Source organism: Bufo bufo, chromosome 11, assembly GCF_905171765.1.
Source record: "Bufo bufo chromosome 11, aBufBuf1.1, whole genome shotgun sequence".
Taxonomy (NCBI): Eukaryota; Metazoa; Chordata; class Amphibia; order Anura; family Bufonidae; genus Bufo; species Bufo bufo.
Genome location: NC_053399.1, coordinates 72,891,774 through 72,918,285, shown reverse-complemented (window position 1 = coordinate 72,918,285; position 26,512 = coordinate 72,891,774). Strand labels below are relative to the sequence as shown.

General features: G+C 46.0%; 2 protein-coding genes across 2 annotated transcripts in view; one reads left to right on the top strand and one right to left on the bottom strand.

The window, feature by feature from the left end:
- The window catches only part of LOC120981622 (NACHT, LRR and PYD domains-containing protein 3-like), a 3,400,916-nt gene that overhangs the window by 2,140,855 nt on the left and 1,233,549 nt on the right, over positions 1-26,512 (bottom strand). Inside the window, exon 9 of the mRNA XM_040411191.1 lies at positions 3,134-3,142. Within this exon, the coding sequence (XP_040267125.1) occupies positions 3,134-3,142 (9 nt within the window). The remainder of the gene's footprint in view (positions 1-3,133; positions 3,143-26,512) is intronic.
- LOC120981623 (NACHT, LRR and PYD domains-containing protein 12-like) overlaps positions 1-26,512 on the top strand; it is an 840,242-nt gene that overhangs the window by 55,280 nt on the left and 758,450 nt on the right. The window lies entirely within an intron of this gene.

The window sequence follows — 26,512 nt, the reverse complement described above, 5'->3', positions numbered from 1 at the left end:
TAAAATAGGATCCAAAAAAACTTATCTTGCTTATTAAGAGGAATTGTACAGAAGAAATTCAGTTCGAACAAAAAGCCGCTAATATGAAGCAATATTTTCGTGATAAGAAATATCCAGAAATACTATTAGATAACTCGATAGATACAGTACGGAAAATGGATAGAACAACTTTCTTCACAAAGAAACTAGAAAATGAAAATGGACAGGAAGTTGAATAAATATGGGTCATCTTACCATACAATGCAGAATATAGGAAAATCCAAAGCATTATTAATAAACATTGGCATCACGTACAAAATGATAAGATAATAGGAACATTAATATCTAAGAAACCTAAAATCACATTTACAAAAGCTCCAAATTTGGGCCTAAAAATTGCACCCACGATCAAACAGCCTAAGATAAAAAACCCGACCATACAAGAATGGGTAAAGCTAGTAGGATTCTTCAGATGTGGTACCGTAAATGTCAAAATTGCACTACCACATCATTCCAAAAGAAAACGTTGGAAATTATATCCAAATCCAATACTCAAAGACACAAAGTTAAAGAGTTTTTAACCTGCAGTTCGACAGATGTAATATATGTATTGGGCTGCCCATGTCAAAAACTATATGTAGGCAGAACAAAAAGGACTTTGAAAAACGGGTCTCAGAACACATTGCAAATATTAGAAAGTGATTTACCAATCATACATTATCAAATCATTTTAAAGAGGACCTTTCACCAGAATAAAGCATCTAAACTAACTATATAGACGTGTAGAGCGGCGCCCAGGGATCCCCCTGCACTTACTGTTATCCCCGGGCGCCGCTCCGTTAGCCCGGTATAGCCTCCGGTATCTTCATAGTTAGGCTCCACCCAGTGGAACCTGCCGCGGTCTCCTTCTCCCATGCTGTAGCGCTGGCCAATCGCAGCGCTCAGCTCATAGCCTGAGAGAAAAAAAAGCCTCTCAGGCTATGAGCTGAGCGCTGCGATTGGCCAGCGCTACAGCATGGGAGAAAGAGACCCCTGCAGGTTCCCCTGGGTGGAGCCTAACTATGAAGATACCGGAGGCTATACCGGGCGAACGGAGCGGCGCCCGGGGATAATAGTAAGTGCAGGGGGATCCCTGGGCGCCGCTCTACACGTCTGTATAGTTAGTTTAGATGCTTTATTCTGGTGAAAGGTCACAACCAAGATCCAAAAGACTTAAATTTGCAGCAATAGAGAAGGTGAATAGAAATTGGAGGGGTGGCAACCATATTTGTAAAATGTCCCGGTTAGAATCGAGACGTATATTTGAATTTGACTCCATCTGTCACATCTGTGACAGGTCTCAGAAGGTCTGAAAGATTATCTACGCATTAGTGATCTGACAGCCTCTTTTGGTTTCACTTTGTCTGTGTGTTGCTGGTATGTCCACACCTCCTGTTCAGGTGTGGATCATGTGACCTTTACCTCGCCCTATTTAGTCTGACTTTTCCCATCACTCCTTGCTTGGGATAGCTTCGTTTGGTCTTGGAAGAGCTGGAGTGTGGTTCGTGTTGAAGTCCTGTTCATCCTTCATCCTCTGAAGTTAAGTGTTCCGCTTGTCGTGTTTTGTATTCCCACCCCCCTCCCCGGTTGTTTACTAGGCCTCAGTGAGACGCTAGTTCCTTCACCAGGGAAGGAACGGGTGGTCTCTGCCCTGTCATTATCTTTAGGGCATCTGAGGGTCACCAGGGTTTTCTAGGTTCCCGTGTACGGGTATCTCTACCATCGAGAGGTGTCCATACGGATAGGAGTTAGGGCCAGGAGCAGGTTTTTATAGGTGGTGACCCTTTTCCTTCCCTAGCGGTGAGGTCTTTTCCCTTCCTTCTTGTTGTCTTTTGGTGTTCTCCCCTACTACATCCAAGACACCATCATACCAAAGGACCTAAATGCTGAATTTGAACTCTTCGGTTTTCTGTGATGTTTTAGGGTGGGTGCCACTCGCTGACGGTTAATCTGGCTATTATGTTCACCATTCGGGTTTCCCTTGGTGAATGGTTCCCAACCCTCAATAATTCTGCTCACAATACATATATATGAATATAGAGTCAGAATCAAGATTTCATATGAGAAATATCTGTAATGAATTTGTTTTTATAAAGGATTTTTATTATAAAAAAAAAAAATTTTATTGGAAGGTTTTTGGTTAGTAATTTTTATGGAAAACAACTTTTAAATATGTTTAGGGAAGGGTCCTTGCGGAAAAAAAAATATTAAAAAAATTGCTGAAAATCGCAAGAGAACTATATACACGAACAAACCATATGAAATTTGTATGAAAAGTCAGATATATTAAAAAAAACATAGCCAAAACGCTTGAGAATCGCAGATAGGGAAGACATTAAGCAGAATATTCCTTTTTTTCACTATATAGCGATAATTTGTTACTTGATTGTGGTTCTATGTCCGTTAAATTGTGTTTTATATATGGTTACTATTACCTACACATAATGGCATCCAGTTCCAGATTTTTTTACATTTCAGACTCCTCCCAATGTTTCAGGTGAACCAAATCTAATTCAAAGATATAGAATATATAACCCAGCAAGAAACACATAGTCCCCACTCACTGATGAAGGGACTGAGGGTCCCGAAACACGTTTGAGAAGTCTGGGGGCGAATTTACTACCGTATAAGCAAGATAAAGGTTATTTGGATCCTATTTTAATCTCCTAAGAACACAGAAGCAAATAAGGAGTTAACTCCAACGTTCACACAACTACCGGACTTTACTATACGTCCTTCAGATACCACCGCTCAACACCGCCCCACTGCAAGTCACGTGGAAGGAATCCCGATGAGGTAAGCGCTGACGTCGCTTCTTACAAACAGAGATCTCACCTCAGTTTACGCGGGACGTTGGAGACTGGCGGACAGAAGTACACAGCCCACACAGCAGAGGAGACATATGGAGGGGAACACAAACACATAAGGTAAGCGCCGTGAAGTACCAAAGAACACGTGGGAGGCCACGTCTAGGTACAACGGCCAGAGAATCCATCTACCCCTGTATGTAAGTCCTTCTATTATTCCTTGAACTCTGCAACTGCACTGAATACATTGGATACATATCTAAATAGTGTGGCCACACTGTTATTATTTCGGGATTTCCTAAAAATACCTTACCAATCTCTGACTTCTATTGTTGCTGCTACATACATTGCTATGTCTCCATCTCTGATATGGTTTTAGTGATCTACTTGGATTTGGAGGATCACAGTGCTCCTTGATCTCTAGCGCTGTTACTGCTATTATGCCTGCAATTTAATATTTATTGACTTATTTTGATTTTGAAGACTATAATCAAGTCATACCCACTTATATGTTGCTATAGCTCAGTATTTTGTGTGCGTCTTCTTGTATTTTTCCCCTTTTAGGCTTGTATTTATAACTATCGTATTAACTACACTATTTTATATATTTTTAATAATAAACGGTACGTGCTCCATCTGCAAGAGTGCCTGCTAATTACTACAATTCAAAGATATAATTAGACTGGGTGTGTCTTCAGCAGTTTGCACCTTTACCACTCTACCTCCTGGTTGAGCAACCCAATATACAACTCATATCATTTCTTATTAGGTGACACTCTGGTGGAGCAAATCCTGCTGGATGAACATGGACACCAACTGTCCCCACAACTCAAAGGTAAGTGAGATTTATATAGACCTATTATAATAAAACTGCTCATGGTTTACATTACATTACACCGGTCACATAGAACATGGTGTTTGGACTGCAGCGGGTTGTTATAGAGCAGGAGGAGCGGAGCAGATTCATATATAGTTTTCTGTAACGATTCAGTATAACTTGTATAACCTCCTCCTCATAGAGGGAAGGCTGTCAGTCACTGATAGGACTGTCTCCTCATAGGGGTAATACTGTGAGTCCCTGATAGGACCTCCTCCTCATAGAGGGAAGACTGTGAGTCCCTGATAGGACCTCCTCCTCATAGGGGGAATACTGTGAGTCCCTGATAGGACCTCCTCCTCATAGAGGGAAGGCTGTCAATCACTGATAGGACCTCCTCCTCATAGAGGGAAGACTGTGAGTCCCTGATAGGACCTCCTCCTCATAGAGGGAAGGCTGTCAGTCACTGATAGGACCTCCTCCTCATAGAGGGAAGGCTGTGAGTCACTGATAGGACCTCCTCCTCATAGGGGGAAGGCTGTCAGTCCCTGATAGGACCTCCTCCTCATAGAGGGAAGACTGTGAGTCCCTGATAGGACCTCCTCCTCATAGAGGGAAGGCTGTCAGTCACTGATAGGACCTCCTCCTCATAGAGGGAAGGCTGTGAGTCACTGATAGGACCTCCTCCTCATAGGGGGAAGGCTGTCAGTCCCTGATAGGACCTCCTCCTCATAGAGGGAAGGCTGTCAGTCACTGATAGGACCTCCTCCTCATAGAGGGAAGGCTGTCAGTCACTGATAGAACCTCCTCCTCATAGAGGGAAGGCTGTCAGTCACTGATAGGACCTCCTCCTCATAGAGGGAAGGCTGTCAGTCACTGATAGGACCTCCTCCTCATAGAGGGAAGACTGTGAGTCCCTGATAGGACCTCCTCCTCATAGAGGGAAGGCTGTCAGTCACTGATAGGACCTCCTCCTCATAGAGGGAAGGCTGTGAGTCACTGATAGGACCTCCTCCTCATAGGGGGAAGGCTGTCAGTCACTGATAGGACCTCCTCCTCATAGAGGGAAGGCTGTCAGTCACTGATAGGACCTCCTCCTCATAGAGGGAAGACTGTCAGTCATTGATAGAACCTCCTATTCATAGAGGGAAGACTGTCAGTCCCTGATAGGACCTCCTCCTCATAGAGGGAAGGCTGTCAATCTCTGATAGGACCTCCTCCTAATAGAGGGAAGGCTGTCAGTCACTGATAGGACCTCCTCTTTATAGAGGGAAGGCTGTCAGTCCCTGATAGGACCTCCTACTCATACAGGGAAGGCTGTCAGTCACTGATAGGACCTCCTCCTTATAGAGGAAAGGCTGTCCGTCACTGATAGAACCTCCTATTCATAGAGGGAAGGCTGTCAGTCCCTGATAGGACCTCCTCCTCATAGAGGGAAGGCTGTCAATCTCTGATAGGACCTCCACCTAATAGAGGGAAGGCTCTCAGTCACTGATAGGACCTCCTACTCATAGAGGGAAGGCTGTCAGTCACTGATAGGACCTCCTCTTTATAGAGGGAAGACTGTCAGTCCCTGATAGGACCTCCTCCTTATAGAGGAAAGGCTGTCAGTCACTGATGGGACCTCCTCCTCATAGAGGGAAGGCCGTCAGTCACTGATAGGACCTCCTCCTTATACAGGGAAGGCTGTCAGTTACTGATAGGACCTCCTCCTCATACAGGGAAGGCTGTCAGTTACTGATAGGACCTCCTCCTCATACAGGGAAGGCTGTCAGTCACTGATAGGACCTCCTCTTTATAGAGGGAAGGCTGTCAGTCCCTGATAGGACCTCCTCCTCATAGAGGGAAGGCTGTCAGTCCCTGATAGGACCTTCTCCTCATAGAGGGAAGGCTGTCAGTCACTGATAGGACCTCCTCCTTATAGAGGAAAGGCTGTCAGTCCCTGATAGGACCTCCTCCTCATAGAGGGAAGGCTGTCAGTCACTGATAGGACCTCCTCCTCATAGAGGGAAGGCTGTCAGTCACTGATAGGACCTCCTCCTCATAGAGGGAAGGCTGTCAATCCATGATAGGACCTCCTCCTCATAGAGGGAAGGCTGTCAGTCACTGATAGGACCTCCTCCTCATAGAGGGAAGGCTGTCAGTCACTGATAGGAGCTTCTCATCATAGAGGGAAGGCTGTCAGTCACTGATAGGACCTCCTCCTCATAGAGGGAAGGCTGTCAGTCACTGATAGGACCTCCTCCTCATAGAGGGAAGGCTGTCAGTCACTGATAGGAGCTTCTCCTCATAGAGGGAAGGCTGTCAGTCCCCGATAGGACCTCTTCCTTATGGAAAGAAAACTGTTAATCACTGATAGAACCAACTCCTGTGAGCATGATTAACCCTCCAAAAGTCTGCACTTATGCTATAGCTCTGCTGCTGCTTGCTGACCAGTGCAGGTGCTGATGACATCATTGAACGCGGAAGTAGAGGCGTCCCTGGCTACAGAGACAGAGGAGGATCGCTTTTGGGTTAAATGAGGTCATCGGCTCCTGTTCGGTATGGATATGAAATGCTCGGTAAGCAGCAGCAAAGCTGTATTACAGGCGCAGACATTTGGAGGTAGTACTCAGCTGGAGAAGACAGGGAAAGATAAGGAGTCTTGCTCTATCAAGGAAATGTCAGGGTGCAGTGTTCAGCGCACCAGGGGTGCTTATGACGCTACATCACACCCCTCGGTGTTCCAACAAAGTAATTAGCATATTTATAAAAGTAATTATTTGTATGCATTATTAATACCTAAAAAAATATTTTTTTATCAGAATGATCAACCCTACCAGGCACTATGTCTGGTTTAGTAGGGTTGATCATGCTGACAGTGCTGCTTTTAATAAATAAAGTACAAGTTTTAATGGATCTTTTCCCATAAACTATACACCAATCTGCTCAGCTCCTCCTGCTCTATGACATGCTGCCTGCATTTCATGTAAATTACACCGTACAGCACCACCACACCTAGTATTCTAGTTAGTAACATGCAGCGGTGGCCCGGGCGGAAGGTGAGAATGTGTGTGTGATGGTGGTACTAGTACTCACTCTGGCTATGATCTTCCCTGGTACTCATTGGACCGTGCACAGTGAATAGAGCACCCTTTGTACCCCTCTTGGCAAACCCTGGTTTGGCGTCTCCCTGGTTTGTGGTGCCCTTGGTGTTGTGTAAAGTTATTATCCAGATTTATCATCCAGTGTTAGTCTGTGTGATAAATCTGGAGCAGTGTCAGACGGTCTGGTCTTAGTTCACACTGTCTTACTTTCAGACACTATTAGTTAATCCGCTCCAATGTGTGGAAAATTCAGCAACGTACAGATATCTGCCATTTCTTCATCAAGATATTTAGTTCTGTTTGAGCTTCTTATCTTCACCTTTTATTTTCCTATTTTCTATAGAATTCCAGATCCGTCACAAGAAACATTTACGTGAAAGAACTGAGAAACTTCTAGAGAACAAACCTCCAAGATGTGACCAGCGAGAGGAGAGTTTTCCATTCTGTACACGTTATGTCAACCTCATCATTGTCTCCACTGATCACTTCAGAAAACGCTCTCAGAATGAGCTCATAGAGACCGGGGTAAAACATGAGGAATACTTAAAGAGAAAACAAAATGAATTACTACGCATTTCCCCCAACAAACTGTTCCGCTGGTGCCACCGATCCGAACAAGTGCCACGTATGGTAATGGTGAGCGGAGTGCCTGGTGTAGGGAAGACCACACTGATGCAGAAGGTTGTCTATGACTGGGTGAAGGGGGATCTCTATCAAAGATTCTCCTTTGTCTTTTTCTTCAAATTCCGAGAACTCAACAGACTGGATAAAGTTAGTCTGGAGGACATGATCCATCATCAGTACCCATATCTGTTACAGGGTACAGCTTAGTAACATCTTACAGGAACCAGAAAAACTTCTCTTTATATTTGATGGTTTAGATGAAAATCTTCATAACATGGATTTCACATCACGTCACTTGTGCTCTAATCCTAAACAGTCCGAACCTTGTGGTCAGATTGTGGTTAGTTTGGTGAGAAAGTCTCTTCTTGATGGTTGTTCTGTCCTAATGACCAGTCGCCCAACCAGACTGGCATCAATTGATTGTAGCGTTTTCAAGAGAATAGTAGAAATCACTGGGTTTTTACCGGAAGAACGACGGATGTACTTTGACAATTTCTTCCTTGACCCTGAACTGGCGGAAAAGGCTTTTAATTATGTGAAGCAGAATGACACCCTGTACACCTTCTGTTACCTCCCGTCCTACTGCTGGATCATCTGTACAGTATTATCCAAGAGCTTCCAGCCAACAAGTAGTGATCAGCCGGTGTCATTATTGCCCAAAACCGTCACCCAGCTGTTTGCGATATTTGTTGCCAACATTCTGTTCAATCACTGCCTGGACAAAAGTGACGCTCAGAAGATCCTGCAGTCCATCGGATGGATGGCAGAACATGGAGTCATGAATCACAGGCTTATCTTTGAAGAACGAGATCTGGACTGTTTCCATGTGGACAATAAGTCAAAGCTCTTATCGAGTTTTCTGATGGAATCGGAGGAACCTGTGTCCTATTCCTTCTTACATCTCACTGTTCAGGAATTCTTCTCTGCCTTGGTGCATTATGTGGATTATTCTCCTGAGAAGTTACAGAAATCACTAAAAGATGCCAAATCATATCCTGATGGACGAGGTGAGATGTTCCTCCGTTTCCAGTGTGGTCTATCAGACGGCTCTACCAGGTCAATGCTAACTGGATACCTGGACAGACAAGCAACTCAGGCCTCCAGAGATGTAATCACTTGGCTGAAGAACTTTCTAGAAGAACAGAGACTGATGGAAAGTGAGGACAAGCGGCATCTTCTCAGTACATTTTTCTATCTGTATGAATCCCGGAATAAGGCTCTGGTGCTGGAATCATTACAATCACACAGAAGTCTTCACTTTTCTAATGTTCGTATGTCGGCTCTAGACTGCACAGTGTTGGCATTTATTCTGGACACCTGCACAAATATAGAAGAACTCATTCTACATGCCTGTTCTTTAGACAATGAAGGATTAGAAAAACTTGCTCCAGGATTACATAACTTGCAGAATCTGAGGTAAAATACTAATTATATTTTATCTTTCTGTAGTATTCTGGATCTGACAGATTTATTGTATGTATTAGAGATGAGCAAACCGGTTTGTTACAAACTTTGCAAAATTTTGGCCGACAGACCAACCCGAACTTTTTCAGTTTTGTTTCGCACAAATCCAGTAAAACAGCACATAGCGCCATTTTACTGCACATGTCGGCTAGAAAAATCACTACAGAGGAAGAAGGGTTCTCACATGACCCTGATAGGAAGAGGGGGGAGGTTTGCTCTGATTGGCTCCCAGGCCAACAGACCGCCTAGATGAGCAAATCAGTGCTGCAGCAGGCAGGGAGGTGCCCTAGTAGAACAAGCAGAAAGTCATTGTTTGTGGGACTGTGATTGAGGGTGGTTGGGTGTCAATGTCTGCCAGGAAAATGATCTTAGGGAGTCAGGGACAGTGAAAAGTCACAATCAAGCTTGTATTGTACTGCCAGGGACAGAGAAGTGTTGGTTTGGTGGACCAAGAAAGTCCAAGAAAAACGGACAGAGTAACGGGCGCAAATCCACAACCAATGGTAGAAAACAATTTGGTTTATTGAGGATGACAACGGAATAAACCAAATTGTTTTCTACCATTGGTTGTGGATTTGCGCCCGTTACTCTGTCCGTTTTTCTTGGACTTTCTTGGTCCACCAAACCCACAGTTCCCATATTAACCCGTTCGGGACCCACCGAAGGGTGTTTGGACAAAGTCGGCGGCACCAACCAACCCTTATGAGCACTTAGCCTTCATTGTAGTTGCACCCAATTGGTGCAACTCTGACAGGTGAGCATATTACCTCCCATATGAAAGGAGAAACAATCGTTTACATACTCACCCTATGAGCGCCTTCTCTTTCCTTTTTTGTCTACAACCAGGGACAGAGAAGGGAAGTGTCACACCTGTGACAGTTGTTAGATCTGAAAGACTGGCTGCACATGAGTGATCTGGTTTCTCTTCTGGTTTCACTTTGTCTGTGTGTTGCTGGTATGTCCACACCTCCTGTACAGCTGTGGATCATGTGACCTTTACTTCTCCCTATTTTAGTTTGACTTTACCCATCACTCCTCACTCAGGATAGCTTCATTTAGTTTTGGAAGAGCTGGAGTGTGTTTCTTTTTGAAGTCCTGTTCCTCCTTCATCCTCAGAAATTAAGTGTTCCGCTTGTTGCGTTTTGTATCCCCCCCAGTTGTTTACTAGGCCTCAGCGAGATGCTGGTTCCTTCACCAGGGAAGGAACGGGTTGTCTCTGCCCAGTCATTACCTTTAGGGCATCCGAGGGTCACCAGGGTTTTCTAGGTTCCTGTGTATGGGCATGTCTACCATCGAGAGGTGCCCATACAGATAGGAGTTAGGGCCAGGAGCAGGGTTTTATAGGTGGTGACCCTTTTCCTTCCCTAGCAGTGAGGCCTAGTGTCTGTCCCCTTCCTCCTTGTCTTTTGGTGTTCTCCCCTACTACATCTGTGACAGGAAGGGATAGAATTGCAAAGAAGAAGAATTGTGTGTGTAGAAATGGGACAGGCAAGGAAAGCTGTCAGCCAGGGAGTGAGCATTGAGGAGCTGAGGCTTGCTGTGCCTCCTAGCAGAACTGCAGCTGCTGCAAACCTCGAAGCAGCTACCGGCAACGACATCATTTTCTTTCCCATTTTGACGCAAATACATTTGGGGGGGAATGGAATAAGCACAAAACTGTACAACACGTGTTTTACCATCAATGTAGCATGTATCTGTGACAAACTGCCATTTGCCACTGGGCATTGTAGAGGACTTATGGCTAGCCTCCTGCCCTACGACTATGGCGCCGCTGACCCTTACCTTCTTCCATACTGAACTTTCAGCTCCAGAGACTAAGTCCCGTTCGAAGATGAAATTGACCGACCGCACAGCCCAAATCTATGGAACTGTTTTGGGCAGGAAATTGTGCTTGCGGTCGGTCATAACGGACTTCCACTAAACTTTTGATCCGCTGGAGGGATTTGTGTGATTTTTGGAAGTGTTTATGTTTGATGTATGCTGAGTTTAAATATGTATTTTTTATGGAGATGGAATGTATGGTTTTAAAGTTACAGTGTATGTTTAAAAACTGTATTTTTACTGTCTGTGATAGTTATGTTAATCCATAATTATATCCCAGACAGAAGGGAGGATTTTGTGTATTCGGGTGGTGATTCCTGTCCTATTGTTCCCACATGTGTATTGGTGGTTTCCCTTTGTCCTGGGAGATAATTGAATTGCTCTTCGGGTGTCTCCAGGGCAGAGAGGAGGAAACCATGATGCATTGTGGGGACCTGCATAAATACGGGCGGGTAGCCCTCAATAATCAGTTCAGTTCATGTTTTTCTGACCCTTCAAAACGCAGCCTTGTGTCGTTATTGGAGGGAATTGCTGTATCACGCTGGGGATTGCTATGCTCTGCATATTCCCTGGAGGAGAGATCTTTCCCACACGGTCCTGAATGCTGGAGGTTCATTCAGGGTGGAAGGAAGACGACGCGGCTCCAGTTAAGCTACGGCGGTTGTGGAGTCTGCGGTGCTTGTGGTGTCCAGTGCGGTGCTTGTGGTCCTCGGCGCAAGCTAGGAAGCGTCCATTAACGGAAGAGGATCCGTTACAGTATCAAATATCATAAACTGCCCCCCCCATGTGTCGGGCCCCTCACATTGACTATACTTTCCCCGCTCCCTGCGCCGCTTCTGATCCCCGAACCGCCGCTGCTGCTTCTTCCCGTGCGCCAGTCAAAACATCTGGTGTTGAGGGAGCAGCCAATGGCAGGCGGGAACGAGCCTCCCTAGCATCCCGAGTGATGCTAGGGAGCCTCTTCCCCGCCTGCCATTTTCTGCTCCCCCCGACACCGAATGTTTTCATCGGTGCAGTGACATACTAAGTGGGGGGCGGTCCGCCCCGGGTTCCGGCTCTCAGGGGGGTGCTAGAAGCAATGAGCGCTTCCATCAATATAGATGCTGAATACAGATTTCCATCAATACAGATGGAAGCGCTCATTGGTGGAGCGCAGGGAGCTGGGTCCTGTCACTCACCGCTCAGCTCCCCACGCTCTTCCCCTCCTTCAGGCCGGCGGCGCACTGAATGGTAAAGCAGGAAGACTTCTCCCCGCTCCACCATTCATCCTGCAGGCACAGATCCCGCTGCCAGCCTGTGTGGGCGGAGCCTGCATCACAGAAATCTGCATAAGCTCCACCCACACAATGCTGCAGAGCGATCTGTGCCTGCAGGGAAGAGAGATATGTGAGCTTCAGGAACAGGACAAGGCGAGTAGTTACTGGGTTTTTTTAATACAGAGGGGGCACAGAGGACTTTATTACTATGGAGGGGTCACAGAGAGCATTATTACTATGGAGGGGGCACAGAGTCAAAGGGAATTATTACTGTGAAGGGGGCACAGTGGGCATTATTACTGTGAAGTGGGCACAGTGGGCATTATTACTGTGAAGGGGGCACAGTGGGCATTATTACTGTGAAGGGGCACAGTGGGCAATATTACTGTGAAGGGGGCACAGTGGGCATTATTACTGTGAAGGGTGCACAATGGGGATTTCTACTATAGAGGGGGCATAGAGGGCATTATTACTATTAAAGGGGCACAATGGGCATTATTGCTGTGAAGGGGGCACAATGGGAATTATTACTGTGAAGGGGGCACAGTGGACATTATTACTGTGAAGGGGGCACAGAGGGCATTATTACTGTGAAGGGGCACAATGGGGATTTCTTCTATAGAGGGGGCACAGAGGGCATTACTACTATTAAAGGGGCACAATGGTCATTGTTACTTTAAAGGGGGCACAATGGGGATTATTACTATGAAGGGGGCACAATGGGGATTATTACTGTAAAGGGGCACAAATATGGCATTACAACTGTGAAGGGGGCACAGAGAGGGCATAACTACTGTGAGGGGGCACAATGTGGGCATAACTACTATGAGGGGGGCACAATGTGGGCATAACTACTGTGAAGGGGCTCACATCTGTTCAAAACTACTGTGAAGGTTATAGAATGAGAGCAATACTACTGTGAGGGGGTACAATATTTTTAAAGTATTGAGGGGGTGCCAGAAAAAGGACCCGCCCTGGGTGCAAAACACCCTAGGCACGCCACTGCATAGGCACATGGGGAGAAGCAGCATCAGCTAAGTATATTCCCTGTGAGGGGCCCAGCACATGGGGAGGCAGTTTATGATATTGGATAACCCCTTTAATCTTCAGACACTCAGTGTTGGTGTGGTGGAGAGGGCGAAATAATTTTAGTTTTAGGCTTCTTTCACGCCTGCGTTTACATTTTACGGTATTGAGATCCGCCAGAGGATCTCAATACCGGATAAAAATGCTTCTGTTTTGTCCCCATTTATTGTCAATGGGGACAAAACGGAACTGAACAGAATGGAGTGCTCCAAAATGCATTCCGTTCTGTTTGGTTGCATTTCCATACCGGAGAGCAAACTGCAGCATGCAGTGGTTTTCTGTCCGGCATGGGATGCGGAGCAAAACGGATCCGGCTTGACCCACAATGCAAGTCAGTGGGGACGAATCAGTTTTCTCCGTCACTCATTGACTTTCAATGGTGCTTTTGATGGATCCGTCTTGGCAATGTTAAAGATAATACAACCAGATCCGTTCATAACAGATGCAGATGGTTGTATTATCATGACGGAAGCGTTTTTGCTGAGCCCTGCCGGATTAGAAAAAAATGCAAGTGTGAAAGTAGCCTAAGTCAATGGTGCCTGATCATTTTTTTTTATTACAGAAAAAAATGGATTTGGCACCTATTGACTACATTGATTTTCATGCCTACATAGTAACATAGTATATAAAAACACATTTGTCCATCCAGTTCAGCCTGTCATCCTGCAAGTTGATCCAGAGGAAGGCATTAAAACCCCTGTGAGGTAGAAGCCAATTTTCACCACTTAAGGCCTCATGCACACGACCGTTGCTCGGGTCTGCATCCGAGCCGCAGTTTTTGCGCCTCGGGTGCGGACCCATTCACTTCAATGGGGACGCAAAAGATGCGGACAGCACTCCGTGTGCTGTCCGCATCCGTTGCTCCGTTCCGTTTTGCGGACAAGAATAGGCATTTCTACAATGGGCCGACTATTCCGCACACGGGCGGCTTCCGTTTTTTTGTGTATCTGCGGTTTGCGGACCACAAAAAACAGAATGGCCTAAGGGAAAAAAAAATGTTTTCCTGACTTCATTCAGGCAATTAGATAACTCCCTGGATTAATGACCCGTTTCTAGAAGCTATAGCCTGTAATATTACACTCCAGAAATACATCCAGGCCCCTCTTGAACTCTTTTAGTGGACTTGCCATCACCGCCTCCTCCGGCAGAGAGTTCCATAGTCTCACTGCTCTTACGGTAAAGAATCCTTTTCTATGTTTGTGTACAAACCTTCTTTCCTCCATTATCTTATTGGCCTTGGCAGCAGCCACCTGACCAGGGGCGTAACTAGAAGTGACTGGGCCCCACAGCAAATATTTGTAAGGGCCCCCCCAGCGCGCTTCGCACCTCCCTCCTCCTGTGTAAACCCCACTCCTTTGGCACAGTGTAGCGGTATACTGTATATTGTGGGGCACAGTGTAGCGGTGTACTGTATATTGTGTGGCACAGTGTAGCGGTATACTGTATATTGTGGGGCACAGTGTAGCGGTATACTGTATATTGTGTGGCACAGTGTAGATTATATGTGTATAACATAAACATATTTCATATGAAAACTTACAGTTACTTGACCCTTGGGATCTCGGACACCACTTCCACACTTTGGCTGGGGGGCTCGGCGGAGCTGATGTTGTGCTTTATCCTAATGAGAAAGATTTCATAATAAGGATTTGGAGAAGGGGCAGAGGAATAGCAGAGCAGAGAGAGGCTGGTGCTGCTACTAGGGGGTCATACCATGGGGGAGTAATAAAGCCCACTATAATGCCCTCCTTAGATCACATTAGCGAGGGGGCCTGGTCAGCCCCCGCTGCTGTGAAGGGGCCCTGAACATTAAGACAAGAATTGATATTTAACTAATTTGAAAATAAACTGTCACACACGCTGCCGGGGCGCCGGGAGCTTCCCCGGTAGTTACGCCACTGCACCTGACACTGGTTTTTACAGCTTGGTTTGCTGTTCACTAAAATTCCTATGTCCTTTTCCATGTCAGTGTTACCCAGTGTTTTACCATTTAGTATGTACGGGTAACTTTTATTATTCCTACCCATGGGAATAACCTTACATTTGTCAGTATTAAACCTCATCTGCCACTTCTCTGCCGGCTACGCGCGTCCTTCCCCTTGCGCTGCCAACATCCTGGTCCTCTCCGGCAGCTGCAGGAGGCGCCCTCTGCGCAGAGCGGGGAGCCGCTCGGCGTCTCCGCTGCCATGGCAACAGACGGCAGAGTGCGCCCGGCTGCACACTCCTCCTATGTGCGGCCGGCGTCCTCTGTTGCCAGGATACCTGTGTGGGCTGAGCGCTGAGCCGGACACTCGGTACTCAGCTATCAGTCCTGGGACAGGTCATGTGGCGCTGGCCACGTCACATGACTTTAGCCCCTCAGAATATAAGCAGGCAACCTGCTGGCCACAGGTTGGCTGTGATATTGTTTATATAGGCTCTTGATACTCTGCTCCATTGCTCTTGAATTTGACCGATGGCTAGTTATTTGACCACGCTCCTGCTTCTCCCTTGTACTCGGACGCGACCTCCAGGTTTGACCTCCGGCTTGTTATTGATATTGTCTTTGCATCTCTCTCGTAGTTTGACGTGACCTCTCGTTATGACCTTTGCTAGTTTGTTGACCCTTCTCGACTGCTGTACGCTTCTGTTGCCGCACGCCGCCCGTTGCCTGTCTCTGCTTTTCTCTGTCCCTCCCGTACTTACTCAAGTTAGGGATCGCCGCCCAGTTGTGTTCCGTCGCCTAGGATGGGTAAGTGCAAGTAGGCAGGGACAGGGGCGTGGGTGGCAGACTAGTGGGTGCACGCTCTCCCTCTCTCCTTCCGGGGTGGCGTGACACCAAGCCTCTAATCTATCCAGATCCCTCTGTAGTAGTATACTGTCCTCTTCAGTGTTAATTACTTTACACAGTTTAGTGTCATCTGCAAAAAATTGATATTTTACTGTGGAAGCCTTCTACAAGATCATTAATAAATATATTGAAGAGAATAGGGCCCAATACTGACCCCTGAGGTACTCCGCTAGTGACAGTGACCCAATCTGAGTGTGTACCATTAATAACCACCCTCTCTTTTCTATCATTGAGCCAGTTACTTACCCACATACAGACATTTTCTCCCAGTCCGAGCATTCTCATTTTATATACTAACCTTTTATGCGGTACACTGTGAAATGCTTTGGAGAAGTCCAGATATACGACATCCATTGATTCGCCGATGTCAAGTCTAGAACTTACCTAATCGTAGAAACTGATTAAATTAGTTTGACATGACCGATCCCTCATGAAGCCATGATGATATGGCGTTATTTGCTTATTTTTATTGAGGTGCTCCAAGATAGCATCTCTTAGAAAACCTTCAAACAGTTTACCCACGACAGATATTAAACTTACCGGCCTATAATTTCAGGGCTCTGTTTTTGAATCCTTTTTGAATATTGGCACCACATTTGCTATGCACCAATCCTGTGGAACACTCCCTGTCAGTATTGAGTCCTTAAATATCAGAAATAAGGGTCTGGCTATGACATTACTTAATTCTCTTAGGATACCGGGGTGTATGCCATCTGGTCCTGGTGATTTGTCTATTTTAATCTTTTTAAGACGCTGCTGTACTTCTTCCTGGGTTAGACAGGGCACTTTTAATGGGGAATTTACTTTTACATTTTGCATTTCATCTGACAGTTTATTTTCTTCAGTTAATACAGTGGTGAAAAAAATACTTAATAGCTTTGCTTTCACCTCATCGCTCTCTGCAACTCCCCCCTCATTACTCTGTAGAGGGCCGACACCTTCAGATTTCTACCTTTTACCATTTATATTATTGAAGAAGATTTTAGGGTTAGTTTTGCTCTCTTTGGCAATTAATCTCTCGGTCTCTGTTCAATTTTTTTCCTTATAGTTTTTCAGTGCTTCCTCACTACCCTCCTGTTTTAGTGATTTAAATGCTTTCTTTTTGTCATTTATTGCCTTCTTTACATTTCTATTTATCCACATTGGTTTCTTCTTGTTACTTAACCTTTTATTCCCATAAGGTTTGTACTTCTCACAATTAGATTTTAGGATGCTTTTAAAAATATCCCATTTTGTGGCTGTATTTTTATTTTTGAGGACTTTGTCCCAGTTAGTTAGGCCTATGGCCTCTCTTAGTTGGGTAAATTTTGCTGTTTTGAAGTTTGGTATTTTTGTTCCTCCCTGAAGAAACACTCTTTTGAATGATAATTGGAAGGGTATTACTTTATGGTCACTATTTCCCAGGTGTCCCCCAACCTGCACATCTGTTGTTCTGTCAGGTCTATTGGTTAATACTAAGTCCAGTATGGCCGTCCCTCTAGTCGGGTCCTGAACCAGTTGGGAAAGGTAATTGTCTTTGGTTCTTGCAAAGAACCTGTTTCCTTTATGAGAAATACAAGTTTCCCAGTCTATAGTCCCCCATAATAACCACCTCATTATGTTTATCCGCCTCGTCTATATCGTTTAGTAGCAGATTTTCTGTGGACTCTGGTATATTAGGTGGTTTATAATAAACGCCTAATAGTAATTTATTATTGTTTTTGCCTCCACGTATTTCTACCTACAGTGACTCCACATGATCATGTCCCTCACTTATATCTTCCTTGACTGTGGGCTTTAGACAGGATTTTACATACAGGCAGACCCCTCCCCCTCTCCGTTTTTGGCGATCCTTTCTAAACAGACTGTAACCCTGTACATTAACTGCCCAGTCATAGCTATTATCCAGCCATGTCTCAGTTATAATAATATTAATAATAATAATACATAAAAAAATGTATTTATATAGCGCCACCATATTCCGCAGCGCTTTACAAATTCATAGGGTTCATGTACAAAACAAAAATAACTGGCTAATATGCAACTGAAACATTAGGAGTCAGGGCCCTGCTCGCAAGAGCTTACAATCTATGAGGAATTGGGGTTGACACATAAGGTAGTTGATTGTGATAAGTAGGATTTGAGCCATTATTGAACAGACAGAAGTGGTGCCGGCCGATCTGCTTCGGGTTTGGGACTACTAGAGGAACGAGTTTAGGCCAGAGGAGTTGGTGGGGGAGAGGTTTAGTCTGGGAAAAGTCATTTTAGGTAGCTTGATAAGCCTGCCTGAAAAGATGTGTTTTTAAGGCACGTTTGAAGGTGGAGAAGTTGTGAATTGACTTAGTATTCCGGGCAATGGGGGTATTAAAATCACCCATAATAAGAGATTCAGAAGATAGGAGGTGAGGAAGCCAAGCTGCAAAGTGATCCATAAATTGGTGGGGGGAGCCTGGGGGACGATAGACAACTGCAACTCTCAGGGGGAATGGATGGAAGAGTCTAATGGTGTGAACCTCAAAAGAGGGGAATGTGAGAGAGGATACAGGAAGAATGACCTGAAATGTGCACTGTGGAGAAAGTAGTATGCCTACTCCTCCACCGTGCCTGTCATCAGGTTTGGGGGTATGGGAGAAGTGAAGTCCACCATAGGATAGGGCATTAGGGGAAGCAGTGTCAGAGGGTTGAAGCCAGGTTTCTGTAAGGGCTAGCAAGTTCAGAGAGCATGAGAGGAAGTGTCATGGAAGGTGAGGGAAGGGAAGCAAACCAAACACAACAAAATAAAACAAAACTGCAGGCTAGGCCCCCACAGCTGGGGAACAGGAAAAGGTCACCTCCTGACAATCCCTGAGCCTTTCACTGAATGCTACCAACATGAACAAATCTCGATTGTAGAAGTGTTCATGCACTCGAACCTAAGCCCTTCTGCAACTGACACAAACCCTCAGCTAGGGAGCAGGCGAAAAAACAACCGGTTCCTTGCACAAGATGAAGGAACCAGCGTCTACCTAAGGCCTAGCCAGTACAAACAACAGAAGGGAAGGAAGGAGGACTTAACTGAAGATGATTAAATGGCCAAAGAAAAAGGGGAGAAGGCGCTCATAGGTGGTGGTGGACAAGATATGTTGTTATCTGCTCCTACCCTTATTAGTTAGTGATGCTATTTATACCTGCCTCTCACTATAGCCCTTGCCGTTTATAGTTTCTTCTGGAGTTCTCTGCTGGTGTTCCCAGTTCATCTTCAGTTAAGGCGCAATTCACAACCCAGTTGAGGATACGAAGTATTTTTTATTTTTTGTTTAGCAAAGACGACGCGTTTCGGGGTACGCAGACCCCTTTATCAAGTCTAAAAGAACAACACAAAATTCGATAATATAATATATGTACAAATGGAAGAATCCATGGGTAAGGCTACTTTCACACTAGCGTTCGGAGCGGATCCGTCTGATGTTTCATCAGACGGATATGCTCCGATAATGCAGACGTTCGCATCCGTTCAGAACGGATCCATCTGCATTAAAACTTAGAAAATTTTCTAAGTATGAAAGTAGCCTGAGCGTATCCGTTCAGACTTTACATTGTAAGTCAATGGGGAACGGATGCGCTTGAAGATTGAGCCATATGGTGTCATCTTCAAGCGGATCCGTCCCCATTGACTTTTACATTGTAAGTCTGGACGGATCCGCTCGCCTCCGCACGGCCAGGCGGACACCCGAACGCTGCAAGCAGCGTTCAGGTGTCCGCTCACTGAGCGGAGCGGAGGCTGAACGCTGGCAGGCGGATGCATTCTCAGTGGATCCGCCTCCACTGAGAATGCATTGGGGCCAGACGGATGCGTTCGGGGCCGCTCGTGAGCCCCTTCAAACGGAGCGCTCGAGCGGACACCCGAACGCTAGTGTGAAAGTAGCCTAAAAAGTTTAGGTTAAGAAAAAATATATGCATACGTATATATATATATGCGTATATAAAATAGAACGTATATAATAATAATAATAATTAAATAAATTATATGGTAATGGACATTGTGTAAAAATGTCTGTGTGTATGAGAAAGTAAGTATAAATGTTTTATCTATTGGAAGGAGTGTGGGTTGTGAGAGATTTCACAAGTGTGAGCAGGTATATGTGTACATGATAGTAGGTAGTTATACGTAGTTCAATTTGGTTGTTCGGTCTGGATTAGGCCAGGGATATATATATATATATATATATATATATATATATAAATAAAACGTATTAGTGATAATACTGATAAAGATCGGTAAATAAAAAAATGATGAATAAGTAATGAATAAGTATGTACAGTTTTGTCAGAGGGTGCTGTCATCCCTTGGATATACAGACAGTAACTATCAGTCGTCAAGAGATACTGTGTATAGGTAACTTAGACGGGTGGTGCATTGTTGGTACCTGTATCCTTGTCACCGTAGGCTTAATGGGGGTCACTCTTGTTGGAGATCCCTTTTAGGGGGTATGGCGGTCCGCACTGCTGTGGTAGATGATGATGAAGTGATGTTTAGTTGGGTGACGTTATATAAAAAAGCATCAGCATGAGGTTTAGTAAGTCAGTATATGTTCAATCGAGGGTTAATGGGTGGATATTAGTCCACTGGTTAAACTGGGCCTGATAGTGGATTTGGTAATTCTGGTGGGTGCTGTTTGCTGGGGGGCATAATTGAGTGATTCTTGTGGAGAATGTAATAGTAAGTAGTGTTGAGCATAAATCCGGGCATGTGGCAATAGGCAATGATTGTATGTCTAGGATGAATAATGGGCATGTAGGGATGGTAGTAATTACCTTAATGATACGGCCGATGAGTGTCCTCCTGTGTTAGCACTTCTGCACGTGCAGCCTGCGGTGTGCAGAAGTGCGCTTAATCCAGGGGTTATGAGGGCGGGGGAGGGGGGCGTGGCCGGGGCGTGTATGCGGTCCGGTCAAACGGTCGGGCGGTTATGTCTGCTGGTGGATAAGGGGATAAGGGCTGTGTGTGCCGGGGCGGGACTGTGCGCAATGGGCGGAGTGAGGGGCGTGGTGGAGGGCCGATCCTGAGTGAATGGGTCTATGGTTGTGGTGCAGTGATGGGCGGGTGGAGGTGTGACTGTGGCGTGTTTGTTAAGTGAACAGGTATGTGGTTGCGGTGCAGTGATGGGGTGAAGGAGGCGTGGCTGGGGCGTCTCTGTTGCCGGTTGTGGGGGCGGGAATGTGGGCCATGGGCGGAGCGAGGGGTGTTGCTGAGGGCGTGGCCGGGGTGTACGGACTATTGGATGGATGGTTGGGGTACCATGCTGGGGAGGGGGTAGGTATCGCGGCTGAAGTGTGTCTATGGCCTGTAGGGACGGGGGCGGCCCCCACAGCTCGCCGGTGCGACATGTGTTTAGTAGGTAGGGGTGGGAGCGTGGACAGCTGGGCGGCGAGAGGGGCGTGGCAGAGGGGCGGTCCCGATGGTTGGATACGCTGCTGTGTAGCCGGTGATAGTAAGTGGGCGGCGGATGCAGCGGTGACTGGTGTTGTGATGTTTGTGCCGTAGGTGCAGGGGCGTAACGATCGCGGTCGCAGGGAGTGCGACTGCGACCGGGCCCGGCGGGGGGAGGGGGCCCGCTGTACTAACATGTAATGAAGCGCTGTGAAGGGGCCCGGCATGAAGTACAGTGACAATGCCGGGCCCCGTCAGGGCGCTCCATTACATGTTTAATATGAGGCAAGGTGGGGGAGGTTTGCGCAGAGGGGGTGGGAGGAAGAGGGAGGACGCGCGCACTCACTCACATACACTCGGCCCGGCAGTTCTTGTCACTGCCGGGCTGTCTCCAGATCATCAGTGAAGCAGGAGCTCTAGCGCTCCCTCTGCTGGCCGCACATCGGGCTGCTGGCTGTGGGAGGAGCTCTGAAGACCCGGGAAACTGCCTTTAGTACAGCCAGCAGTGCGATGTCAGTGTGGCAGCGCAACATCAGGGAAGAGGGTAAGTATGTGTTTTTTTTTTATTTTCCTAACACTGCAGACTGGGGGCAAAGGGGAAGGGGGGGGGGGGTTGATGGGCACAACTAGAGTGAGGGGGCACAAAAGTGGGCATCTCTACTGAGGGGGCACCTAATCTGCCATAACTACTGTGAGGGGGGCACATAATCTGGCATAACCACTGTGAGGGGCACATATGTGGGCATATCTAATGTGAGGGGCACATAATCTGGCATAACCACTGTAGGGGGGCACATATAAAGGCATAACTATGAGATGGCACATATAAAGGCATAACTACTGTGAGGGGGGCACATAATCTGGCATAACCACTGTGAGGGGCACATATGTGGGCATATTTAATGTGAGGGGCACATAATATGGCATAACCACTGTAGGGGGCACATATCTGGTCATAACTACTGTGAGGGGCACATAGTCTGGCATAACTACTGTGAGGGGGAACATATCTGGCCATATCCACTGTGAGGGGCACATATCTGGGCATAACTACTGTGAGTGGGCACATATCTGGGCATAACCACTGTGAGCGGGCACATATCTGGGCATATCCACTGTGAGGGGCACATATCTGGGCATATCCACTGTGAGGGGCACATATCTGGCATAAATACCGTGAGGGGGCATATATTTGGCATAACTACTGTTAGGGGGCACATATTTGGCATAACTACTGTGAGGGGCACATATCTGGGCATAACTACTGTGACAGGAACAAAGGTGGGCATAACTGCTGTGAGGGGCCACAAGAAGGACATAACTTTTGTGAAGGGACCACAAGGTGGGCTTAATTACTGTGAAAGGCCACAAGATGGGCATTACTACTGTGAGGGGCCACAATGTGGACATTAGTACTGTGTGGTAGCACTTAGGGGAAATGTCCTAAATTACCCTGCTATACATTGGCATAGCTCAGTCTACCAGGCCAGCAGAGCGCCCCCAGCTGGTAGTTTCACAGGGGTAGTCACCATCCCTTCCTTATGTGATTATTCTTTTTTTTTCTATCACCACAGGGACCTTGTTCTGGATCCAGCGGACATCACACCGACGCCAGCGACACCCTGGATGAGGTAGGACCAGATTTTATTAGGATTGGGTGAGTGTAGCCATGCATTGGGCTCTTTCACACGAGCGGATCCCGTGTGGCTAATCTGCTGTGTGAAAGAGAGCCAAGCCCCGCTCCGGACAGCAGAGACACCGAGCAGTAACATGATTGATAATGCTCCATGCCTCTCTATGATCGTTTTGCTACAAAATCACGGTGACCACTTTATCTCCCTGTGATTTTTTAGTAAAAAGGTCACAGAGAGGCACGGAGCATTATCAATCGTGTTACTGCTCCGTGTCTCTGCTGTCCGGAATGGGGCTTGGCCCTCATTCACGCAGCGGACTAGCCACACGGGAAAGCCATTAGTAAGAAAATCTGCCGCTTCTTTATAAAAATCGGGGGGTAGGGGGGCCCCGATACAAAGTTTGCACTGGGGCCCATAACACTCTAGTTACGCCACTGCGTAGGTGTAATGGCAATGAGAGCTGGCAGATGAAGGCAATGAGGGCTATCATAGTTAAGAAAGTTCTGAGTATTGGAATGGGGAGATGTAGTGATTAGTGGCTGGGGGTTATACTACAGAGTTTGGAAAGGGAGTCTGAGGATGTGGGGGACATGAATGAGGGGGGGGGAATGTGTGGATGTGGATGGAGTGAATGGTGATGGAATTGGGGGAGGAACTGAAATTGCTGGAGTAGCTGGAAATGGATAGATAATAAATAAGGGTGGGGGGAAGGGGGGGGGGGCGTCAGGAAAGGGACGCAGACCATATGGTTAGGTGTGGTTGGTGTATGGTGGCAGTGTGCAAGGTGGTCAGGATGTCCGGATAGAGGGTCCCGATGGGAAAATACTGGATATGGGGCCGAATGCCATCGAGAAGGTAGATCGTGGTATCAGACTGGGTATCCAGGTGTGTTCTGGAAGAGGTGGGAGAGTGCGGACCTGGAGAAAGGGCGAGGTGGAATGTATGAGTGTGAGTATTTTAGAAACACTGGTTCTCCATGCTTTCGTTTAGTCCATTGGGTTCAAGTGTGTGGCGTTTGAATATCCAAAACATTTCACGTCTTTGGAGGGTCCTGTATCTGTCCGGACAATGGGCTTCAATGTGTTCTATAGGGGTGATTGATAATTTAGAAGGGTCCTGGTTGTGGGTGGCAATGTAGTGTCTGGAGACTCTATGTTTTAGGTATCCCTTGGTGATGTTGGATCTGTGTTTATTAATACGTTCCCTTAGGGCCTGGATTGTCCTGCCGACGTACTGTAAACCGCATTCGCACTCCAATAGGTATATCACATACGATGTTGCACAATTAATGAAATTCTTGATTTGGAAGTCCTCGCCAGTAGTGTTGCTCCTCAAGGTTCGAGTTTTATTGGAAATGTTGGTACAGCATTTGCATAGGATGTGGCCGCACCTGAAGCTGCCAACAGGGGCAGGGGTCCCACTGATAGTACCGATCGAGGCTGTTTTTTTCTTTTTTAGTTTACTTGGGGCCAGGATGTTCTTCAGCGACTTTGCTTTCCTGAATGTGATCTGTGGCCTCTGTGGTATATTGGGTTTGAGGTATGGATCGTTAGTTAAAATGTGCCAGTGCTTCATCAGGATCTTCCTCAAGGTTTCGTGGTTAGTGTTGTAGGTGGTGAACAGTGATGTTTTGTATGGATTAGGAGTTTCTGTTTCTCTTGGTTTAGTTTTGGTCGCCAGGCATTCGTCTTGACTTAAGGTGTTCGCCCGGGAGAAGGCATTCTCGACGATCTTACTCGGGTATCCTTTGTTCATGAATCTATTCCGTAAGATCTTACTTTGAGTAATGAAGTCCTCTTTGGTAGAGCAGTTTCTCCTTATGCGTTTAAATTGGCTGTATGGTATGTTGTTCTTCCATTTTCTGAAATGCGCGCTCCTGAAGTCGAGATAGTTGTTTCCGTCTACTTTTTTGAAAAAGGTTTTTGTTTGGATGTTTTCATTACAGGGGAATAGGAGTAGATCGAGATATTCTATTGAAGTGGTTGAGATGTTGGCTGTAAAGGTGAGGTTCCAGGTGTTAGTGTTGAGGTGTGAAATAAATGCTTATGCCTCTTTATTGCTTCCTCCCCAAATTATGATAAGGTCGTCGATATATTGTTTGTAAAATATGATCATATCGTTCCAGTTGTGATTGTTGTAGATTAATTGCTCTTCAAAGCGTCCCATGTAGAGGTTTGCGTAACTTGGCGCGAAACATGTCCCCATAGCGGTCCCCTTCTGCTGTCTATACAGACAGTTTTCAAAGTTGAATATATTGTGAGTTAGGATGAACCGGATGGCGTCTGTGATGAATGTCTTGTGTTCCGGAGAGAGTTGGTTATCCATATCTAAGTAATATTGAGATGTGGAGATACCTGCTTCGTGTGGAATGTTTGAGTATAGGGATGCTACGTCTAGTGTCATCCAGCGGTACGTGGAGTTCCATTTAATGTCCTTTAGTAAGGAGTTGGGTGGAATCTCAAAGGTGAGAACGGAGATTAGTAACATGTTTCTGTAAAAAAAGGTTGATGTAATGAGAGAGGTTACTAGTCAGGGAGTTGATCCCTGATATGATGGGTCTTCCTGGCGGGTTTTCGATGCTTTTGTGAACTTTTGGTAAGTGATAGAATATTGCTGTAGTTGGATGATCAATGGTGATGAATTCTCTTTCTTTTTTGGTTAGTACATGGTTGTCTTCAGCCTGTTTTAATAGTATTCTGAGTTATTTTATGTCCTCGGTGAGAGGGTTATAGGTGAGGGGTTTGTAGTAGGAAGTATCTTCCAGGATCCTGTGTGCTTCTTCGATATAGTCAGATTTCTTTTGGAGTACGATCCCGCCTCCTTTGTCCGCACTCCTTATTGTGATGTTATCGTTACTGCTTAGTTCTTTCAGAGCGTTTTTTACTTTTTTTTAGTAAGGTTCGGTTTGCTGCTGGTGTTTTTGTTGATAGTTCTGACGTCTTTATAAACGAGGGAAAAAAATGTGTTTATGTGGTTGCCCCTATGGTAAATGGGATTGAAAGTGGACTTTGGTTTGAGTTCGGTGTGTAGAGTGATGTCCCAGCTTGGGTCCTGTGGGGGGTCTTTTTTCTTAGCTGCGGGTTGTTCGGCTCGAATGGCGAAATGTCGCTGTAGTGTGATTTTTTGAATAAATGCATTAAGATCAACGAATAGTTCGAATTCGTTGAACTTTTCTGTTGGGCAGAAGAATAAACCTCTTTTTAGTAAGGTGATCTGCGCTGGTGTGAGATCATATCCAGAGAGATTAAAGATTTTCACAGTTGTGCAGTTTTGTTCCGTTTCGGGCTGTGTTTGCTCTGGGGAGTTTTCTTTTGGTTCTTTTGTTTTCGGTGTGACATCTGATGGTTAATCCTCTCCGTCTGCATTTTTTCTTTTGGTCCTTTTTTGGGTTGGTGCTGTTTTTAATTTGAAGAAATCCGTTATTGTTGATGTGTTCCCTGATGGATGTTTGAGGACATAAGTTGTTTGTGGGGTCAGGGTCCCCGGAAGCGGTAAAAAAGAGACTGATGCGCTGTTGGTGTGATAGGGGGATATAGGTGGGTCTTCCGGATTACTGTCATTATGAACTGTGAGTAGCGAGTCCTCATAGGCAGAGGAGTCTAATCTGCTTTTAGGTGATGTTGGTTTGGTAGGACCAAATGAAGTGGGGGGCAGGTTCAGTGGACATCCCTGTGGGAGTT